Raw genomic sequence first — 24778 nt, forward strand, 5'->3', positions numbered from 1 at the left:
CACCTGGGCTGGGCCCAGCACATGACTCCTCATCCTCAGTATCACCGGTTTACCAACAAGGAAACTGAGGCTCAGGGAGGTCCAAGAGTTGGTCCGAGCCCCCCAAGCCAGGAAGCGGCAGAGCCAGGCTCGCATTCTGGTCCAGACCCGAGGGACTCCAAGGCTTGGGCTCTTACCCTGCACCCCCACCCCAGGGTGGGCAAGTCATTTTACAAATCTACCTGGGGTCATGTTAGGTGCAGCTCCAAGGCAGCCCCGTCTCAGGCCTTGAGCAACCTGCCACCATGCCACTGGCCCGGAGCCTCAGCTTACCGTCACCCCCTGGGAATGGGAGAAATACCATGCAGCCACTTGCCAGATAACAGCACCAATCTTCCTGGGATCTGTAGGCCCCCTGAAGCTTAGTGCACAGACCCTCCTCTGACAGAAGGCAAAACACACTGAAGGCCCAAATGGGGCAGATGGAGGGCAGAGTCCTGATGAGAGATGGGGAAAAAAATCCCCAGAAGCACATGGCACCTCAACATCCTGCACTGTCTGGCACCTGGACACCCCTATCTTGCCAAAAGGCCGAGAGACTCTCCTGACTCATCTGCTTGAAGGCCTCAGCTCCTTAAGAGTGAGAGCCAGCTCCATAACTCAAGTTTACCCACACACATGCAGGTTCCCCTGCTTCCCTTCTCTCTCCCATCATGCATGGCCCTGTAGCCATACCTGCCTCTGTCCCCACCTTGGTCCCTACAGGTCTCTCTGCCTACTGTCATCTTACCCCACTCCCACCTGCCCCAAATACAGTCTCCACAGCCCCATGGCCACCTTAAATAGCCTCTTCTGCTGACCCTCCAATGGCTTTGTTGTCTGTACCCTCTTGTGTGTCAGCCCCATGAGGGCAGGGACACCATCTGACTTCTTCACTGATGGCTCCTCAGGGGCAAGGCCTAGATGGGGTCCACAGAAGGGATGTAACAGATATTTGGGAAGAGTGAAAGGAATGGGCAGGGTGTGAGCTTGTGGGTCAGTTGGAGGAGCTGAGGCAGGAGAGTACCAATTGTGCGTGGTGGGGTAGGCAGCCTAGCAGGAGCACTGGGGCAGAGCCAGCACCCTGGGCTCCTTTACCCAAGAAAGCTGTTGGGAAGCTCACGTGCTGGGCGAACTAGAACATGAAGTCCATCTTTCAAGATACCCTTCTCTGTTCTTTCTTCAAAACAGTAATTCAGAAGCCCTAGATCGGCCTGATAGTTCTTCACAAGGGCCCACACTGCCACACTCTGAAGCCTATTGAAGGAACAGACGAACAAATGCCTGGCAGCCTGGGGGTCATATAACTAACCTCTTGGGGCCTCAGTTGCCCACATGGAGGATGAGACTGGCAGTGACCATCAGGCCTCTCTTAGGGTCAGCTGAAGAATGCCAGAGGTAGCAGATGGAAAGCAACTGTCCACAAATGCACCAAGTTCCTCACCTGCACCTTGGGGAGAACACCCCAGCCCATGCAACCCACTCTCCCTGCCAAGCCGGGCCTTCCCGTATTTTCTCCAAGGACCTGGCCTTGCCCCTGGATTTGGCAAAGTGTGCCACTGCTTTCCCTCTGCCCTCCCCACACGGACCTGAAAAGCCGGGCCTGAAGTGCAACCCCAGGGCTGCTGAGCAGGTTTGGCCAGCAGGAGGCACCAATGGGAGAGTGGAGCAGGGCAGAGACCAGAGCAGATCCATCTATCCCAAGTTCCCTGTGGTGCTGAGAGTTGGCCACCAAGGACGAACAGCTCTGACAGGCAGCCTGCTGCAGAGGCGCCTGGGGCTGGCCCAGGGCTCTGCACTACCTCTTCCCTGTGGGTTCCTGACGTCCACCCAGGCCCCTGAAATCACTCCTTCATTAAGGCTCTTCGGATTAGCAGTTGGGTAGAGCCGTCTGAGGCATGACTGGCAAACCCTCTCACTCTTTACACAGCAGCCTGAGTCTCTTACACACACGGCCTTGAGGTTGGTTTACCTCAGAATGATACCCCACAGGTCCTTCCTGCCTCCCCAGGCCCTCAAGACCTCTGACCACATCTCACCCCATGCCCCAACCCCCAGCCAGTCACACAGGCTTCTAGCTGATTCTAGTCCTGCCAGGCCCATTCCCATCTCAAGGCACACATGTGGGCTATGCTGTCCACCCAGAAGCCTCTCTTGGTATCACCTTGCCTAGTTCCCTCACCTGCTTCAGGCCTTTGCTTAGAGAGGCCTTCCCAGACCTCCCTGCCTAAAGAGCCACACTCCCCCAATGCACCCCCTTACCAGCGTCATTTTTCTCCCAGATGCATCACTAACCACCATTATGTGTGTTTCTACTCTCCATTCCCTCTGTGCTCACTCAAGGGGAGGGGATTCGCTGTGCATACCACTGTATCCCTGCCCCTTAGGCAGGGGCCTCGCACATGACAATGCAGGAGACAGCTGTCGAATGAACGAACCTGCAGAGATGCACACAGGACAGTACTAAAATACAGGGGTTCGGCCTTGTCATGGTCTATGGGATGACAAGGTGGTAGTGATTTCTTCCAAACTGAGTATGATTTATAATGGGTGCTGCCAGCAGAGTACTCAACCCATTCAACTGCTGGGATCCATATCTCTCCTCCTCCTGAGAGAGAACAAGGAAGACAGCGGGCCCTTATGGGGGTCATTTGTCCCTCCTCCCCAAAGGCACAGCAAAATCTTCAAACCATGTTGCAGAAAGACTTTGAAATGCATAACAGAGATTCTAAAGATGAGACAAATCTCAAATTTCCTTTTGCAAATCCCATTAAAAACAAAACAACAAAAAACTGGCTAGCTGGGATGAGCAGCATCCCAAGGATTCTGCATGGGGAGCCTGGGGCCTGGAATCATTTTATGCATACAGAAAGGTAGAAGGGACTGAAGGAATGGCGGGGCACACCCTGCTCTGTGGCTGGCACGCCCTCGTCGTGCCTGGTCCTGCCGTCTGACCTGGAACGTGCGGCTTACCACCTGCTCCTGGGACACTCACTGTGTGTATGCAGCAGGGTCTCCCAGGTTGTGCCCTGGGGTGGCTGTGTCACAGCCTGGAAGGTCAATCCCTTCACAGCCATCCAGTTGGACCATGCATGGCCCTCCTCACAGGCTCTCATTTAATCTGACTCTGCAGGGTCTGGACATGAACTGGTGGCACAGGCAGGTGGGAAACTACCCACAACGGATGGGTGAGGGGCAGGTGCTCACAGCCCGGCTGGCCAGTCTCTTGCCCAAGCTCACACCAGAGCATAGGCTGACTCTGAAGTCAAAGTTCAGCGGCTTCTCCAGAGATCACAGGTGGCAGCAGCACAGTCAAGATTCTCCTGGCAGGAGGCAGCTTCTCACCAAACAAGTCCTACACAGACACTGGGGCTGGGCTCACCCTACACAGGTTCTGGGCCACAGAAGTTGGTCTGATGGGGCTGGAACGGCCAGGCCACTATCCCGCTGGCTGCCACGTTGACAGGGCCTTGCCATCTACCATTGGGAGGAGGCACTGCAATGGGGCTCAGCCAGGACACTGAGGCAGCTTCCTCTGAGAGGACCGTTGGACAGCGACAAAGGCCCAGAGCTGGTCTAGAGCACTGCTCAGAGCCAGTGGCTGCTGCTCCCATCAGAGAGGTGTGCACGTGGGGCTTGCCAGTCAGGCTGTGTGCTCATCATCGGTATGAATGTCTCCCAGCTGGGAAAGCACTATGAACTCACTTTTCCTCACAATAAAACTTAAAACCTACAGCAGAGATGCTGTTATCCCCACCTGACAACTTAGGAAACCTGTTACAGGACTGGAACTAGAAGCCAGCTGTCTAGCTGACTGAGCCTGAGTGAGGTTCCGGGAGCTATTGTTTGGCGGGGTGGCTCAGGTTCCAGCAGGCATACCGGGAAGGGGACAAGTGCTGGGAGGGGGACACACTCTAATCACAGGGTCTGGGGAAGGGCCAGGCCTATGATCAGGGCAGGCTGAATAGCCCCTTGCCCATCTCATGCCCCTGAGGCTCCTGAGCAATTCTCACCCAGGTATCACCTCTCGGTGATAACGTGGATGCTAACTGTCAGAGAGCCGCTCCAGCTTAGAGGGGAAAATCCATATGGCACAAGATAGGCTTCATCCCGCAGCACAGCGAGCAAGGCTCACGCCCACCCTGAAGGGTGAGAGGAAAACCTTTTGGTCAAGTGTAGGTTGACTGCAAGCCAAGCCTTAACTTGGGCGCTGGGGACAGATGAGCAGAGCCCCAGCCTGGGACCCAGAGGTCAGCAGTGCACCGAGCCCCAGGATGGTGGCCTCTTCCATAGAACAGGCCCTTCTCCTCTCCTCTCCTTCCTCACTTGGGGTGCCATGCACCCCTGGCTCACTGCATGCCTCCTGCCACACTGACTGGCAGCTGCCCAATTACCATGAGGCCACTGTGCTCACAGGAGCTGGCATGTCAGCCTTGCTTTTGCTAAAGCTTCAGTGTCCCACACAAGGGCTCTCAGTAAGCCTTTCCTGGCTCAGCCTAAAGTAGCCAGTCAGTGACCATGTGGCTTCAGCAAGAAGCTGGGCATCCAGCCACCCAGCCAGGTGAGGGACGTGAGTTAGAAGGCCTCGGTCTCCCCCACTTGGAAAGTAGAGGCAAAGGAAACATCTGAGCCCCAGGAGCTCCAGGCCCTGCCACATCCTCACCAAGGCGTTCAAGACAAGCTGCTGTCCCCTCAGAGCCTCAATTTCCCGCTCACCCTGCCTGGGCCAGGTGCTGTGCAAAACAAGACCGAGGAGCTGACCCAGGCCAGGCTGCCTTAGTGCCGCAGTGGACTCTGCTTCTTGACCTTTCTCTTAAGATGTCAAGTAACCTGGGAGGACCAGCAAGAGCAGAGAATGGGAAGAACATTCCCCAAGTTGAGACCTAGCAATGAGCACAAAACAAAGTAAATTTAGGAAAGGCAGTAACTTCAACAAGAGGGTCCCCAGAGAAAACTTCCTCTGGAAAGCACCAGTGTTTACAAACTCTAGACTCTAAGAAGGGGGCACGTAGCCCTGGTGCCCAACTCCCTTGCCCCCACAGAACTGCTAGCGAGGGGGTGGTTGCTCATGCCCAGACCTCCAGGAGGAGAGGCTGAAATGTTTGATTCTAGTCAGACTAGTAGATAGGAAGTGGTAGCTCAGTGTGATTTGGAGTCCCCTTTTCCCAATGGCTAATGGTATTAAGCACCTTCTCCTGTGCTTATCGGCCATTTGTATATCTCCTTCAGAGAAATGTCCACTCAGATCCTTTGCCTACTTTTATGCTGGGTTGTCTTTTAATTATTGAGCTCTAAGAGGTTTTTTTTTTTTTTTTAATATATTCTAAACACAAGTCCCTTATCACAAATAAGTGAATACCAAAATAAAGTGAGTCAAATGAACTTTCTGATTTCCCAGTGCCTATAAAAGTTGTGTGTATGCTATACTATAGTCTATTAAGTGTGCAATAACATTATGTCTAAAAAAACAATGTATAGACCTTAATTTAAAATTACTTGATTGCTAAAAACTGCTCACCACCATCTGAGTTTCAGCAAGTCATAATCACTGATCATAGATCATTATAATATAATAATAATGATGGGGCGCCTGGATGGCTCAGTGGGTTAAAGCCTCTGCCTTCGGCTCAGGTCATGATCCCAGGGTTCTGGGATCGAGCCCCGTATCGGGCTCTCTGCTCAGCAGGGAGCCTGCTTCCCTTCCTCTCTCTCTCTCTGCCTGCCTCTCTGCCTCCTTGTGATCTCTGTCAAATAAATAAATAAAATCTTTAAAAATATATATATAATAATAATGAAAAAGTGTGAAATATCGTGAGAACTACTCAGATGTGACACAGAGACACAAAGTGACCAGATGCTGTTGGTGCTGACTTGTCCAACAATGGGTTGCAGCAAACCTTCGATGTGTAGAAAACATAGTGTCTGCAAGGCATAATCCCATGAAGCACAGTAAAACCAGGTGCGCCTGCCTGGGATCTGCAAACAGTTCTCCCATGGTATGGACTATCTTTTCATTTCAATACTGTCTTTTGAAGCACCAGTTTTTAATTTTGATGGTGTCACATTTCTTATTATTTATTTATTTTTATCACTTGTGCTTTTGGATGTCCTATCTGAGAAACCACTGCCAGGTCAAACTACACCTATGGTCAAAAATCAGTTGGCCGTAGATGTATGCCTTTGTTTCTGGGCTCCCAGTTCTAGTCTGTTATCCATACACCTACTCCTAGGCTAGTACCAACCACACTGTTTATCTTCAGTTGTGGTACAAAACATGTGGAAATTTACCACCTTATCCATTTTTAAGTGTACAGTTCAGTAGTGTTAAGCATATTCACATTGTTGTGCAACAGACGTCTAGAACTTTTCCATTTTATGAAATGAATTTATTAAAATTCTATACTGATTAAACAACTCCCCATTCTCTCCCCCATCCCCTAGCAAACACCATTCCACTTTCTGTTGCTCTTATTTTGACTTATTTCCTCGTGTAAGTGGAATCACAGGGTGTTTGACTTTTTTGTGTGTACCTGGCTTATTTCACTGAGCATAATGTCCTCAAGGCTCATCCACGTTGTAGCACGTGTCAGAATTCCCTTCCTTTTAAAGCTAAATAATATTTCACAGTTTTGATTACTGTAGATCAGCAGCAAATTCTGAAATTGGGAAATATGTATCCTCTAAGTTTGTTCTTTTCCAAGACTATCTGGTTCTAGGAACCAACTTATAACCCACTCTGTCCTAGACCCCTTGCAGCAGGAGGTGCTGAAGTTCCTCAGCTGAGCCACAGGCAGTGGGTGGGGGGAACTGGGACAGGGGCATCCATACCCCAGCCTTCTTTCTGGATCTCATTAGTGAATTTCAGAAGCCTCACAAAAGAAGGTCCCAATGCCATGTGGTCTCTCTACTGGGCTGTTCACAGGGATTCCAAGAGACAGGTTTTTCTGAGCATAGACTGACAGTCCAGGTCTCAAAATCCTGGTGGAGACTATAATCTTGGAAACTGTAAGTGATGTAATAGATAGACTTAGGGTCCTTATGGCCAACAGCACCTGTGATCTTCCCTAGGGTGAGGAGAGCATTAAGGAGCCCTGCTTCCTCAGGTGTCCCTGGCCCTCAGTGTAGAATAGCAGCAGACCTGCCTTGGCAGAGCCAGGGGTCAGCCTGTGCACAGTAAAGCCAGCTTTGGGCAGAAGCAAGGCCTTAGGCAGGCAGCAAGGGTCCCTCATGGGCAGCTCCAGCCAGCTCCAGTCAGAAGACATAGCAGACGGGCTAGGAGCCATGGGAGATGATGACACTGAGGAAATGGGCTCTGGGGTCCTGGTGAGAGGCTCAATGGGAAGGCCCCCAACCCCTCACCCCATCACCTGTGCAAATACCACAAGAGAAGAGCCCTGTCATCATCCCCCCGCTCAGCTGGGATCTGAACCCAGGTGAGCCCACATTCAGAGCCCACATTCCCTCTCCTTCCCCTAGAAATCCTGCTGCCAACAGCTAAGCAAATGGTTCCCTGCACCCTAGGGTAGTTTCTCTGCAGAGGCCTGGGGTGGGGAAGCCTCTGAACGGAACAGAGCTTCTTCAGCTGGGAAAACTTGAAAGACCCAAAGGATCTGGAGTCAACCTCCGCAGCCCCTGGGGCCTCTCTGAAGGCAGGGATAATGGATGCTCCAGCCAGCTGGCCACTGAGCCATGAGATGGCAACAGGAAAATGCCACTGCCAAGCCCACAGGCGGATTTTATGAAGAAATGTGCTGCTGTTAAATACACACAGCGGGAAGTGTCTGTTACCAAACAGCTGTGTTTGGAAAGCAGTCACTGCTTGTCGGCTAATGGTTCTACATTAGTCACTGAGAGCACTGGCTGTGTCCCCCAGATCTGTGGACAAACTGACACCCAGGGCCTGGGTAGAACAACGCCCAGCCCCCAGGACAAGGGCATGCCTCAGACAGGATCAGCCTTAACTCAGGCTCTCAGTACAGTGAGGTGTTAACAACCTGCCATTCAAGCTGGTGACACTTGCTGCTCAGCAAAGGTCCCTGAGTCAAGTCAGCAAAGGAGCCAGTGGAGCTAGCTGGGGTGCACCGGGGCCTAGGGTGTGGTGGCCTGAGAGCTCTTGAGGCACACCCAGCACCCACAGACAACTGCCAGGTAAGAAAGGGGGTCTTCCTCGGAATCAAAACCAGCATTCCATCTCTCAAGAGATGGAATCTCTCTCATGATCATCTCTTGATCTCTCATCATCATCTCTTCCTTTTCCGGGAAGGAAGCCAAGGCAGCCTCTATCCCCACGACCAGTGATGGCTGGATCCACTGGGGTCCACCCACCCACCAGACCATCAGAGGGTGACCAAGGTGACCTGGGGGACATTCACAGAAATAGCAACAAAATGGCAAACTGAGCACAGATGCTCTAATGGCGGGGGAAGCAATGGAGCAACTGGACCGGGATGAGGCTACCTGAGCCAATGCCAGGCCGTCACTTCCCACTGTGGGACCCTGAGCCAGGTATCTAGATGTGAAGTGGAGAGAGACCAACACCCCCAGCTCCTGGACCTGAAGTATCTAAGAGCCACAGAAGTGACAGTCAATGGCGTGTATGCATAAGAACTGGAAAAAATACACATACAAAATAGCTTTTGTTTTAGGGTGGCAGAACAGTGGATATCCCCCCTCTTAATTTTTAATTATAGATTAAATTATAGATACTATTTTCCACTTCTAAAAACCTCATCCAGCAAGGGGACAGGCAGGGAAAACAGCAGCCTATGCTTCGCACCAGGTGGGGCCCTTTACATGCATCATCTCCTTTGAGCTTTAAGCCATTCAATGGGGAGGCAGGGGCTGGGTGCTGGGGGCTCTGTGGGGCAGTACTGCAACTCAGCTCTCCCTCCATCTAACCCTGCATCTTCACCCCCCTTCCATAGTGGCTGATCCCTCCCTAATAGGCACCTCATACCCCAAATTCTGTCACAGCAACTGCTTCTGGAGAAGACCACCTGCCACAGTGTGGGGAAGGTATCGGCTCAGCACAGGAAGCTCCAAGTGCTGCTAAGAGCCGACCACAGCTGAAGAAGCTGCATGGCTGCTTGGGGGTGGCATCTGGAGAGAGGGATACCCAAGGTGGCAGAGATCCTGATGATGGATGCTAGTGTCCCTTCCTACATGGGGCTCTGCTCCTCTCAAAGGAGAGAAGAAGGAAAGTTCCCAGAGCAGTACTGGAACATGGTGGGGGCAGGGGCAGCATCAACCATCAGTCTCTGAAGACTGATGCAGAGAGGGTTTTATTAAAACACAGGTCTACCTGGATTCCAAAGGCCCAGGGCACCAGAAGTAAGGTCCACCACAAAATGCAGGCTGGCCAGTGAGGGAACTACTCAGACGGTTCAGTGGCAGCCAGGAGAGCCAGATGCCCCGAGGCAGACATCCCATCCTTTCCCAGGCCCACCAACACCAGCTTCCCCTGCTCTGCTCTGACAGAAACCAAACAAGTCACATGAGCACTTTGGGCAGGCCCGACTATGACAGGGCACTTACCTGTGCCTAGTCCCCAAATAGAATTTGGTCAAGTAACAACTTCCTGTCATGTAACTGGTGCCAAGCCAGCATCCATCCCTCCAGCCAACTGACCTCCCTGGCTCTTCAGAGTTCCCACAGAGGCTGATGGGGAGGGGTCGGGGTGGGGAGAGGAGTCTCTGGAAGGAAGAAGTTTCTGAGCCCGGACCTTACTGAGTAGGGGAGCCACACAAAATTACAGACTACAGCCAGACTCCAAGGGCTGCCCCTGCTTAACCCCAACACCCTGGCCCTCTCTGGCCCTCACCCACACCAGTTTGGCTTGCCCAACACTGCCACATGCCCAGACATTTTGCCTGATTGGGACTCTCTGCCTGTACTCCAACCTGCCCACTGTCCCCTACTCTACCCATGGCCACCCTACAGGTCTCAGCTTCAGGGGTGCCTTCTCCGTAGCATGTGTCACAACAGGACTAGCTTTATTTGCTCGTTTGCATATTTTATTATTATTTTTTTTATTTATTTATTTTTTAATATTTTATTTATTTACTTGACAGAGATCACAAGTGGGCAGAGAGGCAGGCAGAGAGAGAGAGAGGGGGAAGCAGGCTCCCCGCTGAGCAGAGAGCCCGACGCGGGGCTCGATCCCAGGACCCTGGGATCATGACCTGAGCCGAAGGCAGAGGCTTTAACCCACTGAGCCACCCAGGCGCCCCTCGTTTGCATATTTTAAAATCTGCCTGTCCCCTAGAATGGAGCTCGGTGGGGGCAGATGCTGTGACCAAGACACTTTCTCCAGTGCCTCCCAGGTACGTGAGGAATTAGAAGAGCACAAGTGCCACATTCCCTGCACAGATGCGACATGCCAGCAGAAGGAGTCTGGTCGGGAAGCCCCTGAGAGTGCTGAAGCCTGGGGCACAGCTGTTAAAGAATTGCTACATCATCTGCTTTCCAAAAAGAGCTGGAGGAGGCTGTCAGCACCCAACCCCCATGCAGCAGAGGCTGTGAAGATGGTTCTGGCAGCTGCACTGGGGAAGCAAGCCCAGGGGCAGGACGATGGTGCAGAGGCCTCGCCACAAGATGAGTCTGGAGGGGACAGAGACTGCATCAGAGCCCTGGGACAGAGAGGAGGGGGTGCCTCTGTAGGGCATCTGGGGGATGTGCACATGGGGCCACGCTGAATGAGAGTCACTACACCAGCCCACACAGACAACAGCTCAGCCTTCAGCCCGCAGCCAGTACCTGAGCCTGAGATTCTGCTTCGGGATCCCCAGACCCACTCCTCCCATGATTCCCTGCTGCAACCCACAGTCCTCACCAGCTCTCACCCAGAAAGCTGGAGCACTCTTGGATGGACCCACCCCCTCTATCTCTCCTGTCCCATCCCTTCCATGCACCTCTAAAAAGATCCTGAGCGGCTCCACCAACACTCAGATGCTCATGGGCCCATGGAAGATCAAAGCCCTTTCCTGCCCCAAGTGGGCCAGCAGCTCACTCACCCGGTGGGTCTTGCTGTAGGTGTAGAGAAAGGCCAGTCGATAGAGGCTCTTATAGTGCTGGGGGAAGCGGCTGAGGCACAGGCGGAAGGAGGCGATGCATTGCTCCGTAAGGAACTGGCGCTGCTCCTCCGCCCCAGCCGGCAGCCCCTGGGGAAAGGCTGCTGGCTCCCCTGGGGGGTCAGCTCTCTTCTTCCCGTCCCACAGGGCAGGTGCAGATGCTGCGGGTTTGAGAGCAATGCAGGCAGAGGCTGGGGGGTCCGCAGCAGGCTTCTGGCTGCCTTGCTCTGTGGCCCGGAAGCCTTCTGTGCTCTCCAAGGACTCCTCAGTTTTCCCTGTGGGTGAGAAGATAAAGTCACCTCAGTAGTGGTCCAGCAAAAGAGGTGCCTTAGTGAGGTGACTCACTAGGCCTGTGCCCTTGCTAGACAGGTGAGGGACTCAACAGACCCAGCAGTAAGAGGCATGGGGCCTGGTGTTGGCTCTACCCCTGCCAGCTGAGTCCTTCACAGCCTCCCAGCCTCCTCCCCTGCGAAACAGGATGTCCCGGCTGGCACACAGCAGAGGGGCCCCAAGGCTACAGAGAGCAGGGGTTGCAAGCAGGGCTCTGGGTCTCCTTCTGAATGGCAGCACAAGGCTGTCCCACCTCTGAGGCCTGTGCAGGTGCACGGGGAAGCTGCCCACAGAAGGAAGGGGTGGCCACTGCCACCATGGAATGAAACACCCAGGAAAGGCGCACAAAGGACTGCACCTGCTCCGCCACTCAGCACCTCAGCCCACAGCCTACCCGACATCCTTCTCCAGGGTTGCTGCTACTACTGTGCATGAACCAAGAGCTTACTCGCAGGAGAGCCCAAGTGGGGTGGCAGGGGCTGCAGAAGGAGATGGCTGGACCAGGAGAGAGGGATGGAAGGAAGAGGGTAGGGGCAAGCAACAGGAGTAAGGTGGCTCTTTGGGCACCCAGGAGTCTGCAAGGCCTGCGCGGAGGCCAGAGAAGCAGCCTGGCACCACTCTGAAGCCTGCCTGCCACAACAGGCTGAGCCCCTTCCTGCCCTTAGCCTGATGACCCTTTCCCAACTGTAGTGACAGCCAGAAGGCTAGGGCCAGCCGCGGCGTGGCAGAGTGGTCAAGGACTAGGGTCCCGAGTTCCCCTAAGCAAAACCATGCAGACCTCAGGTGCACATAAAGCTCTTTCCGCCAAGAAAAGAATCTGACCAAGACAGCCAAGCTGCTCAGCACAGCACACAAGGCCACCTCCCACCAGTACTGCCATTCCTCCTAGCTCCCCTCCTGGCCTCACACCTTGAGACCAACCATTGGGGAAACCTTGCTCCTTGTTCCTACCTCTCCGCTGCTGCTCCTTCTGGACATACCGTCTGTACTCCCTACCCTGCCTCGCCCACTGCTCTCATGTTCAGGACTGCACTCGCTGTCACCACCTCCTGCAGGCCTCCCCAGGGTGGGGTTTGCGGAGAGCTTTGTGCACCCACCTTTTTGATACCACCCATCACACTGCATTTATGCACGGATGCCTCCCCCTCCCCCATCACCTAGAGCCTAGCAAAGGCTCTAGTTTAAAGCTGACTGAATGATGGGAAAGCAGGTCACATCTGATCTCGACACTATGCTCTCCTTTCAGGGGAGCTCAGGAAACCACGCAGGTCCCACAGGCACCCACTGAGAGCTCGATGACAGCAACCAGGAGTCTGCTCAGGGCTGGTGTCTTACAGGGGACACAATCATCTTACCCACAAATATGCCCAATTTCCAGTGTTCAATTCAAGGAATACATTTCAAATATTGCTCAACAAACACATTCTGAACAATCAGTCTGGGCCCAGTCCTGTTCTAGACACAAGGTAGATAGGGAAACAGGACGAAGACGCAGGCCTCCCTGGGATTCAAATAAGATGCTAAGCGTGTGCTCACACACAAAGACACACTTTCTTAAGGAAAGTGAGCAGAGGATCAAGAATTAATCCAAAGAGAGCTCAGACGGCATGTGTGAAGACATGTGAAGAGAGAGGAAAAAACCGCAATGCCAGAATGAGCGAAAAACCTAGCTGCTTGGGATCCAGGTGGCCTGAAGAGGCCCTAGAGACATGGGTGACAATTCTCACCTGCAGTGTCCACTCTTACGGCTGAATGAGCCTCACAGTCCACGTTAGTGGAAGGAAGGGGGTCAGAAATGTCAATAAGCCCACACAGTGCTTCTCAGCCAGGAAGTCCAGTCCTAACCCTGGCAGCATGAAAACAAGAAGACTTCCTCCTACAGATAAAAGCAATGTTCTGGCCACCCTGGGTGCCCACTGCTGGCAATGAGGACTGGCTTAGAGTACCCACAGTGCACACACAAAGCCCCCTCCCACTCTGGCCACCCCCCACCACCTGCCTTGAACATGGCACTCAGGCATGGTCATCAGGCCTCTTCCTGACCAACAAGGGGCAGGCACAGCCACAGGATGGCAGTCCCCAAACAAGGTGCCTAGTAGCTGTCTCAGCATCCTCGACGCACATCCTGCTCTGGGCCTAGGTGGCAGGGTGGGCCCAGGCTGGGCACCCGTGTCCACTGTCTGGACCACAAACTGTTGACAAACTCTGCTGTCCCCGGAGTGATATAACAGAGTGCCCTTGTGTTTGGGTAGTGAAATTTGGGCAGCTTTTTCCTCCATTAAAAACAATAAACCTTTACTGTTGCTACATTCGCATTATACGTTTTTTTGAAGCTCTGTCTCCTAAGAAGGAGAGCTTCAGCTAGCTGTAGTGGAACAGTCACCTGCGGAGAAACCTCCTTCCTGGAAGCATCCTGTCACAAACCAAAGTGGAGAAGTAAAGAGGAGAGGCGAGTCCTCAGGAGCTGGTACCCACTGGATGCCATGAGAGGGAGGGCACCTGAAAGGGCGCGGCTGTCAAAGCCGACCTGACTTCCTCTTGGCACCCGGGGCCTGGCACAAACTTGGGTTCCATTACACCCTGCTGCTCAACAATGCCCATGAAATCTGTGAGCGAGCCCTGTGCCACTGATCGTGACAGAAGCAGCAGGCTGGTGGCAGGGCCGCCCACAAGGGTGCACCCGAAGAGCTGGGGTGTGAAGCACAGTAGGGGCACACACCCAGCCCTGGCCCAAACCATATCCTGGTTTCCTGCAGGGGGCCAAAAGCTGCGGCAGCCCTGGTGGCCAGGTTCCTGTCTGCCAGGAGCCCAGAGGAGGGGGTTCAGAGACCACTACTGGCCAGAGCCAGGCCTAGAAATGCACACTGCTCCCTATGCTGTATGCCTGGTGTAGACTCAGAGCACATTCCCTGCTGTACCTACTCTCCCGACAGGAAGCTCACTAACTTCACTGTGGTTACAGGAAAAAGCTGGGCTTAGAGCAGAGAGCTGCATCCACAGAAGTAAAATGCTTTCCTTCAAGCCCACCAGCTACTGCGATGATTGGTTCTGCTCAAACTTTCTTTATCAGTGGCAAGTCCCTACACTGTCTGCTTAAACAACTGGCTCAGAATGGAAGGAGGGCAGGGGTAGGATGCCCCCGTGTGTCTAGAAAGCCCAGCCCAGCCCAGGCCAGACTATACCTGACCCTCTCTTGGGGTACACCCCAGCCTCTGTCCCCTACTTCTCCAAGCACGGTGGAGAGAGGCCTGTGATGATACAACAGCACCCATAGCAGATCACTGTGCTTGACGAACACAGACAACAGGCCTCACCTGGACACAAACAAGACTTGCTGTATTAGAGCATGGCCCTATTGGTAACTTTCTCCTTCCCCTTCTAAACTCCTTGGGGTGTGTTTATGTCAGTTGCAGAATGTCAACATCGGTTTGGGACAGCATAACAAGTGTCTAGTGAGAAAGTGAGGCACTGGCCTCACCTTCCATGTCCTCCTCCCTGCCCCTCACGGGGGCACCTCTGCCAGCCTGCAGGGCATGCAGCCTTACCATCTGCTAAGGCCAGCCAGGGAGGCAGGTGAGGAGCAGAGGGCTGGATAGGCCATCACGAGCATGAAGGGCTCTGGCTCCATCTACATATCAAGGCTGAGCCTTGACTCTCCCAGCCAGAGCCTATGCAGACACATCCTAGGGGGGTCATCGCCAACCCTAGCTGCCCCTCCCAGCCCACCCAGAGTGGAAGAATGGGCCAAAGGTTAAGTGTGCAGACTAACCCTGGGCAAATTCCCAACCCTCTCGGAATCTCAGGTTCCTCACCTGTAACGAGGGAAGAGCCACGGGACTGTTTCCTAGGGTGGCTGGGAGGACAAAAGGAGTTCAAATAGGACCTGGCACAGGGCCACTGAGCACGGGTCTGGGTGGTTGCTGCTGCTGCTGTTGTTGTTCGGCAAGCCCTGGCCAGGGCGGGAGAGCTCTCAAAACCCACCGCCGGCTGCCCAGCCGCAGCCCCTGAGTGGTGCCGCAGACACAGCCTGCCCATGCTCTCCCATGAGCCGGATGTGGGGCTCTGCCCACTGGTTTCCACAAAGGGAGCCTGGGGGACCCATGAGAGCTGGGAGTGCCCTGGGGTTGGATCACGGCCCCCTGCCCGAAAAAGGGGGCACTTTTTCCTAAAGGCCTGATGTCACTCAGACTAAACACATTGGTGACATTTAGGATCCAAAGACTTTTTTAGTAACTATGTAGCAAGAAAAAATATTGGGGCACTCATGTTACGAAAGTGGCTTTCCCACATTGGGCCACAGGGGTCACAACAACGACATGTGTCACCAAGCGCACAATGTACTCCAGGCACCATGAGAGCGCCTTCCTAAGCTCCCTCGTTTCATCCTCACAACCCCTGGAATGGGTCTTGGAATCGCTCCCACCCTACAGGGAGCAGAAGCCCAGAGACGTATGTAACTTGCCCAGCTGAGGTCCCAGAGCAGCAGGCAGAAGAGTGAGGACAGGAGCCAGACTGAGTCTAGGCCACTCAGGGACCCATGCTCTTTAGACTGCCCAGACTGCCACAGGTCACCAAAGCAGTTCTAACGCACAGAGCTAGGTCTTCATACCTCGTTCCTCTGTGGCCCCCTGAAGGTCTTTACCAGTCGGTCCTGCTTGGGAACTGGGAACAGGCAGCTTCTTCTCCACGTAGAGCTTCCGGGAGCTCTCCAACGAGCTGGCAGGCTCATTAAAGAAGTCCTGTGTCGAACTGGAGTCTGAGAGTGCCACGGCCGTGCTGTCCTGGCTGCGCTCTGAGGGGAAAAGGAGGGAGAGAGGGCGGCAGCATGAATCTACACCAGCTCCAACATGGAGGGGCCTCCCCAGGGTGAGTGTTCTGGTGACTGTCCTGCAGAGGAGATGGCCTGAGAACAGCCACCGTGACCCTGCTGAGCCCAACTCATGCTAGAGGCCACTAAACCACTCACCAAAGGCACCAATCTCCATGGTCAACCTTATGGGGTTTTCCCAAATGGTGGTGTTCTGGTAAATGGTTAACAACTGGCTCTCAGGGTAGGGGGAAGCCCATGTTTGTAGCATTTACTGATTTCTGTGGTGTAAATATCCCCATCGTGGCCAATTTCAGGCTACCAGCCAACATGATCTTGCTGAAGGAGGAGTTGGAAGGAGATGCATGGTAGTACACATTCTCTAGTGTTTCTACCACACAGAGACAACAGGCATAAACAACTGAAGCAGGTGAGAGTCCTGCAGACATTTTTATCCAGTTGTTATAGGCCAAGTGCAGTCTAGTGTGAGAATGGAGGTCCCTGGGAGACACAGACACAAGGGAGGTTGCTACCCGCGTGTTAGCTCCTCCCCTTGGACCTCCACTTGTGCTCATGAGAAAGACCAGGGGCAGTGCAGGAAGAGCGACTGAAGGAAACCTCCCAGTGGTGCAGGCCTGGAGAGGAGGCCTGTTTGCTGCTATAGGAAAGGCAGGAACCACTGATGGGACATTTTGGTCCTGGGGAGCAAAAGCTTTAAGCCAGATGGGAAGAGATAGCAAATCTTGTTGCCTTCAGGGTATAGGTGAAGACCTATTATAGCTGTGAGAAGGGAAAAGAAACACCTCTGCAAGGAGGGGCAGGAAACCATTTAGGGCCCAAATATTTGAAGTCTCCTGCCACTAGGGGAAGAAAAGCCCCACTCCTGAGATGCAGGGACACAGTCTGCCTAAGTCTGAGGCTGGGCAGAGACAACAGATAACCAGCCCTGCCCCTTCCCCAGGCTAGCAAGCACAAGTAACACACAAAGCAGTCTACCACAGGAAAAGGGGCAAGATCATGGAGAGTGACCCTCCCTGAGGTGTACACAAAAAGCCCAAGGCTGAAGGTGAGGATGGGACACTGAGAAAAGGTTCTGGCAAATCAGCCCTGCTACAAGCATAAGGTAAGATCATAGGAATTTGAAACCAGTGGTACACTGAAGGTAACCATGGCAACAACAAAACCCCACCCCAGCTCAACTTCTGACTAGCCTAATTTCCCCTCCTAACAGCCTAGAAACAGGAGAGAGAAGCCCATTCCAGGCACAATATGACTTATTTTAGTTTCTTCCATCCTACACATAATATCTGATACTCAATATAAAAATGAGGCGCGCATGCGCGCGTGCACACACACAAACACTGTCAGGAGAGAAAATAATCAACAGAACTAGGCTCAGAAATGACCCAGATGTGGGAACTACCTGATGGGAAATTTAAAACTAAGATCAGGGTCACCTGGCTGGCTCACTTGGAAGAACATGTGACTCTTCATTTTGGGGGAGTTCAAGCCCCACATTGGGTAGAGATTACTAAATAAATATACTTAAAAAAATAAGATGAATATGATATATAGATGTGATTAATATGTTAAAGGCTCTGGTAGAAAAGGTGGACACATGCATGAACAGAGGGGGAGTTTGAGGAGTGAGATGAAAACTATGAGCACAAGTCCAATAAAGATGCTGGAAATAAAAGACACAATAGCAGAGACAAAGAGTGCCTCTGTCAAGCTTTTCAGCACACCTGACACAGTTGAGGGAAAAATAACCAAAACTTGAAGATAGGTCAGTAGAAATCACACAAACTGAGAGAAGGAGAGTGGTGGGGATATCAGAACAGAGCACCCAAGAGCACCCAAATGATCTAATATACTAATTAGAACCTTGGAGGGAAATGAGATGAACACATGTCTGAAGAAATATTTAAAGAGATAATGACTCAGAATGTTCCAAAAATAATGGAAGACATCAAATCACTAGGAATCTTAGAGAACACCAAGCAGGGCAAAGACTCTTCCACAATACCCAAAAAACAAACCAACAAAAACAGCAACAACAGGGGCACCTGGGTGGCTCAGTGGGTTAAGCCTCTGCCTTCAGCTCAGGTCATGATCTCAGAGTTCTGGGATCGAGCCCCACATCAGGCTCTCTGTTCAGCAGGGGGCCTGCTTTCCCCTCTCTCTCTCTCTGCCTGCTTCTCTGCCCACTTGTGATCTCTGTCAAATAAATAAATAAAATCTTAAAAAAAAAAATACACCAACAACAAACCACGCCTAGGACTCACATTCAAACAGCTGAAAACCAAAGGTAGAGAGGAAATCTTGAAGGCAGAGAAAAACACATCATATATAGAGGAACAAAGTTAAGAACTACAGCACACTTCTCATCAGAAACCATGCAAGTCAGACAACATTTTTAAAATGCTGGGGGCGCCTGGGTGGCTCAGTGGGTTAAGCCTCTGCCTTTGGCTCAGGTCATGATCCTGGGGTCCTGGGATCGAGCCCCGAATCAGGCTCTCTGCTCAGCGGGGAGCCTGCTTCCCCCTTTCTCTCTGCCTGCCTCTCTGTCTACTTGTGATCTCTGTTCAATAAAAGCCATAAAAAAAATTTTTTTTAATTAAAAAAAAAAAATGCTGAAAGGAAAAAAAAAGTCAATCCCAGGGGCACCTGGCTGGCTCAGTCAGAAAAGCAAGTGACTCTTGGTCTCAGGCTTGTGAGTTCAAGCCCCACAAGGGGTGTGGAGATGACTTAAGTTTAAAAAAAAAAAAAAAAAAAGTCAACCCCAAATTCTATATCCAGTGAAAATATCTCTCAAAAATGCAGGAGAAACAAAGGCTTTTTCAGACAAACAAAAGCTGAGAGGAATCCCTCCCATGAAATCTGAGTTACGAGGAATGTTAAAGTTCTTCAGGTAGAATGAATTAAAACCAGACAGAAACTGGATCTACCTGAAGAAATGAAGTTCCTCAGAAATGGTTAAAATAATAATAGAAAAGACATTCTTTTTCCTTATGTGTAGTTCCTCTAAAGTATTCCTGTCTGCTGCCTAAAGCAAAACTAGTAGCAGCCTCTTTTGAGTTTATAGTTTATGTAAAAGTAAAAGGAATGAAAATAAGGGTAGAAGAAATGGGCGTTTCCTTCACGGCTGATGAGTAGCATAATATCAATTGAAGGTGAACTATGATAATTTAAACATGTATTTTGTTAAGCCTAAGGCAGTCACATTTTTAAAGAGATATAAATACCAAACCAATAATAAAAGACAAAACACAACCTTAAAAAATAAAACTTGGTCTCCAACTTTGTGTATCTGAAAGAGGAAGCTCAATGAAATGGGAATCAAGAGAGCCAAGTTCAAGTCCCTCTCATGCCACTCACTTAGTTGTATGACCTTAAACAGATTAAGCCCCTGACCACCTCTGAGCTGCAACTACATATCCCCTCAGAGAGGTCAATGGTACAGCAGCATCTGGGGACACAGGGAGAGAGACAGACATGGCCCCCAGGATTCTCCAATCCTTTGCTCAACTAACTCAAATACTGGGGGCCCCCTAGGAGGGCAAAAGTGAGCAGCTTGGTGGGCAAAAAACTTGCAACAAAATGTAAAGTTGTTTCAACAAAAACAAAGGCCTGCACTCTGGGAGATCTAGGCTGCCTCAGTTCAAATCCTGCTCAGTCACTTATTAGGTTGGAGAGCCTACGCAATTGCCCTAATTTCTTTACATTTTTGTTTCCTCTTGTGTCAAACTGTGATACATACAAATGCCCACTTCCCAGAATTGTTAGGAAGATTAAATACGTTAATACATGTAAAGTGCTTGAAACGGGGCCTGATATACCATAAGTGTTGACAAAAATATCACCTCGATTATCAGTATTATTCCAGAAAAACTGGACTGATCTTTCCAAGTAATGTCTCAAACTTGACGTTAGAGATTTCGTTCTGAACGGGCAAAGGATTCTGCTTATGATCACGCCTGGGCAGCATCACGTGGATGGGGTGTAATCACTTCTTACACACTGACCTGACAGGGTCATCCAAAGTGGTCCTGCCTGCGCAAAGAAACACAGAATTAGGCCTGTGCTTCCAAAGGCAGCTCTGCCGCTCCACTCTCTTCATGCAGATCTAATCATAGACCAGGATTTGGAGACAGTGACCTCTCAGACAGCCTCACAGAGCCTGCCATAGCCCTTCCTCCTTAGCTGCCTTTGGAATGTCTACTGCCCAGGAACTGGTGGGTATCAGTATCAGCTTGGCTGGTGGAATGACAGAAACTGGGACGAGAAGTATATCTGAGACCCTTCAGCGGCCAACACAGAAGCTCTGTGTCTCATTAACAGGGGAGCAGGGACTTGGCTGGACCCCTCTGTCTCACACTCAGTGAGGAGCTCTTCCCTGACTGGCAAGGCCAGACCCCAAGGCTCTGTGAGCACCGAATGCAGATTCCTGGCAGGCCTGCAGCCCTCGCAAGAAGTCCCAAACACAAGTCCCCAGTGTGAGGGGATCACTTCTCCCAGAGAAATGGCAGGGGCAGCCCATTTGCTGTCTCTGTGGAAAGGAGAGCCTTGGCTCCAGAGGCCACACAGGGTCACCACAGGAGCTCAGGACTCAGGAGACTCAGACCCATATTCGGATCCCAGATCTGCGACTTGGGCTGCTCCAGGTCTCCCAACATATTAACCACTGCTTTCCCTGCTCTGTCCCCAACAAACAAATGGGATCCCCACAGGGGCCTGGCCTCTTGCCTGAAACGCAGGCCTGAGAGCCCAGTGACCCACCTCGCCCTGCAGCGCTTACTCTGGCCCTGACAAAGAGAACACCGATGGCCCGGACAAGATGGAGGCCACATTCCTGCAGTGAAGAAGTCCTTCTGAAAGGCCAGGGCCGGCACTTTTCGCCAGCATCCAGAGCAGCTGTAGTCACTGTACGGCTGAGCAGCACGTCATGCAGCAAGCGTCTGGGAAGAGCGCCTAGCCAGAGGATCTCACGAGAACTGGCAGACTGCCTGATGAGCTCACGTACTCACAAGCTGTTGGGCTTTGGGCCTAAAGAATCACTAATTTGCTGGAATCCCAGTTGTGATTATTATAAAAACCATGGATTGGCTTAAGCAAGCAGATATTTACTCCCAACATGCTAATATCCTCTTGATGCTGCCTACGGAGGGAATCTCTACTGCACCTGAGCAAGCAGGGAAGGCAGCAGACTGCACTAAGAATGGCGTGGGCAAGACAGGGCAGCACTGGGCTGCAGGGGGGTCTGCTCCCCTGGGGACAAAAATCAGCAGGTGGGGCCTTTAAAAACAACAGCCACAGCCAGGGAGCAGGACACGTGTAAGCTAAGGGACTGCGACCAGGCCTCCCGTTTTGAGCCTCTCATTCACAAGATAACCCAGAACAGCCCACCCTCTGAAAGGGCGGAGAGCAAAACCCAACATCAGCCCTGGGGGGCACCGTGGTGATTCTAGACAAGCCCTCATCCTGCGGGTGACCGGAGAACACCTACAGAGCCCTGAGGAAGGCTTATGCTGGAGGGAAGTTACAGGGATCTGGAAGCTGCAACCACCCCACCCCACCCCCGCCGCGCGCCCCCGGCCTCACACCACAGTCGAGTGGCACCCCCTGCAGGCAGGCTGTGGGGTCAGAGCTGGAGAGGTGGGAGTTCTGCATACTGAGGTGCCCTGGCTGGAGCTGGGACCTCCTCCTTACCAGGCCTGTAAAGCAAGGGAAGGTGCATGCCAAGGTTCCTGCCCACCCTTGAGAGGGCTGTATGTCTGGGAAACAGAGGATAAGCACATCACTGCAAATAAGAGCCCGGGGCCAAGTTTCTCTCCAATCCTTTCAGAGAGGGTTGGCACAAAGCTATTTAAAATCATCCTGATTTTGAATACTAGGAAGCACCAAGGTCTCACACCAAGAAGCAAGTCAGATTAAAAGAAAACTAAGTTCATTTCTTTTACATCACTGGGATGAAGGAGAGGAATAAAAAGCTCTTAGACAATGATTCTATCACTGGGCAGAAGATACCTCTGGGCAAGGCCCAAAAGACCCTGAGCTTGTCCTGCCTGCCACATGGCCAGCCGAATTCAGCACAGGCCCAAGCAGCACCACGCACAGCATGGACACTAGCACTGTGCCCTGATAAAGGGACAAGCAGAGCCCAAATGTGTCTGGCAGGGGGCAGTTCTGGCTTAAAGGGCACACAGCTTCCCTCCAGGGCTGGCTATAGTCCCATCTTTTCCTCAAAGCAGTCTATGGATATCACATTCCTTATCTGGGACATGGTGGGCCAAGGGTCCAAATGAGCTGACCGACGGCTTTGTGTAACTGTGCACTAACAGCCTGGGGTGCTTCCTCCACACCCTCCAGGCACCGCAGGACACCCCAGGGTACTGGCCTGTGCTGATGCTCAGAGAATAACCAGATGTGTCTGCCAGGGCTCGGCAGGCAAAGGCTGCTAAGCTGTGAGGCAGCGGCCCTCTCTCCTCTCACCTGCTGCTGAAGCAGAGCCAGAAGCAGAGAGCAGAGGCAGGCAGAACTGGCTGCCTTCCCACCTCTGCCACCACCTGCAGGTCCTACAGACTGGCCTGGGCTGGGGATTCTCCTGGCCTCCTGGTCCTGAGGCAGAGCAGGAAACCAATGGAAAGCTCTTTTGCATAGGAGAACCCAACTCAGCTAAAGAGGCAGACTTCCCATAGGACTGGGCGGAGAGGGGCTTTCAGGGAAGCATGGACCTAAAAGGGGACCCTAGGGACTGCCCATAGCCCAAGATCCTGATTTCTTCAAGTAGCTGCCCAGAGATCAAAAGGAGAGAAGACACACTAGTGGATAGGCTGGACAGGCTGGACAGGCTGTCTCTGCTCTTCCTCAGAATATTCTTTTAAAAGTCTGCCCACATGAAACCTGTTCATACTAAATTAGTATCTGTGGCAGAATTATAAATATGTCATTCTCTTATTGTTAATCACTAGAATGTTTCACATCTCTGCCCCTGGGCCACCCCTGACCCTCCCTGGAACCCTCAGAGGGATGTCCATCTGCCAGCCAACTGCTGATGACACCTTCCACTTCAGAGGTGGGACCTGCAGGGCCAAGAGCAAAGGAATGGCAGCTGGGGACACAGAGGGAAAGGGATCTGGCTTGGTGACAGAAAGGCTGTCCATTCCACTGAGTGTGAGAGCAGACTGTATTCTGAGGATTTTTGGGTTCATGTTTGACTCAGTTCAAATCCCTTGAACGTTCTCAGGATTTCCAGGCTAACCTAAAAGAGCTCTTCGCTTACAAGACACAAGTTTCCTAGTACATTCTCTCCAACTACTCCAGCAGTTAAGACTAGAAACAGCTCAAAATCATTTATTTCATCAGCTCAGTTCAATGAAAGTTTGAGGGAAAAGGTATGGTTATACCATTGAAATCTGCATGAACTCTGATTGGTGAACTCCGAAAAGATCACAAATGCTCTGCCAAGTAGAAAGCAACAGGTTTCGGGGCGCCTGGGTGGCTCAGTGGGTTAAAGCCTCTGCCTTCAGCTCAGGTCATGATCCCAGGGTCCTGGGATCGAGCCCCGCATCGGGTTCTCTGCTCAGCAGGGAGCCTGCTTCCTCCTCTCTCTCTGCCTGCTTGTGATCTCTGTCTGTCAAATAAATAAATAAAATCTTAAAAAAAAAGAAAGAAAGAAAGCAACAGGTTTCTAAGAATAGTAAACTTGGGTGGAATCAATATTTTGACAAATCTCTCAACTGGATTAACTCTGCCCCAGTGGGTCCCTTCCTGATGACCACCAGGAAAGAACACATCCACTGGAAGCTAGCCTAGCTGTATGGGAGGGGCGCCCTCTGGCAGGCCAAGGAGCCTGGACAGATGCCCAAGAGAAGAGAGATACCAGATACACTAGGACCCCTGAAAAAGAGGCAGACACAAAGAGGCAGCAGGTGGGCACGAGAGTATCACTGTGGCCAGTGCTTAGATAGCAGTGCCAGTCCTCTGGGCCCTGGATGCTCAGAGCTGGGAGAAGACTTGGCCTCATGTGCACTGCTCACCGTGTGACCCTCACCATGCATCACTCTGTCACATTGTGCCTAGAGCAAGAGTTCTTATGCCCCTATCTCAGACCTAGCTGGTTTCCCAAGCTCTCTCCCTGCAAGGTCTCTCTTCCTCCCACCCCCAATCACCTCAGTATCCAAACATGGTGGGACTCTCCAACGTCCATATCTTTGCTCCCACTGACCCTCACCTGAAACGGCCCTGCAGATCTCTCTGGAGGGCTACCTCCTCCAGGAAGTCCTCCCAACCCACTATGCCTCCCAGCCAGCTCATGGCACTCCTCTTGGCACCAACCACTGACCCAGGACACCACCTAGGAACACAAAGATCCAACCAGGCAGCAGGGATCAGGGTGCCCTCCTCCTGGCTTTCCGCATGGGGCCCTGTTCCATGCCCAGCACGCAGCAGGCATTCAACATATGCCATGACCAGTTTCAGCCTGGAGAGGTTTCTTGGAAGGTAAGAATGGAGAAGAGAAGGAAGGTGACTGGCTCTGCCCTCTGACAGCATC

The 24778-nt window shown here is 52.1% G+C and overlaps 1 protein-coding gene across 1 annotated transcript in view; it reads right to left on the reverse strand.

Annotated features, from left to right (window-relative positions):
* The window catches only part of LOC111142371 (calcineurin binding protein 1), a 136341-nt gene that overhangs the window by 49883 nt on the left and 61680 nt on the right, over nt 1-24778 (reverse strand). Inside the window, 2 exon segments of the mRNA XM_022495393.1 lie at nt 11031-11362; nt 16027-16209. Coding sequence (XP_022351101.1) covers nt 11031-11362; nt 16027-16209 — 515 coding nt within the window.

This window comes from Enhydra lutris, unplaced genomic scaffold, assembly GCF_002288905.1.
Source record: "Enhydra lutris kenyoni isolate GAN:26980312 unplaced genomic scaffold, ASM228890v2 scaffoldscaffold8, whole genome shotgun sequence".
Classification (NCBI taxonomy): Eukaryota; Metazoa; Chordata; class Mammalia; order Carnivora; family Mustelidae; genus Enhydra; species Enhydra lutris.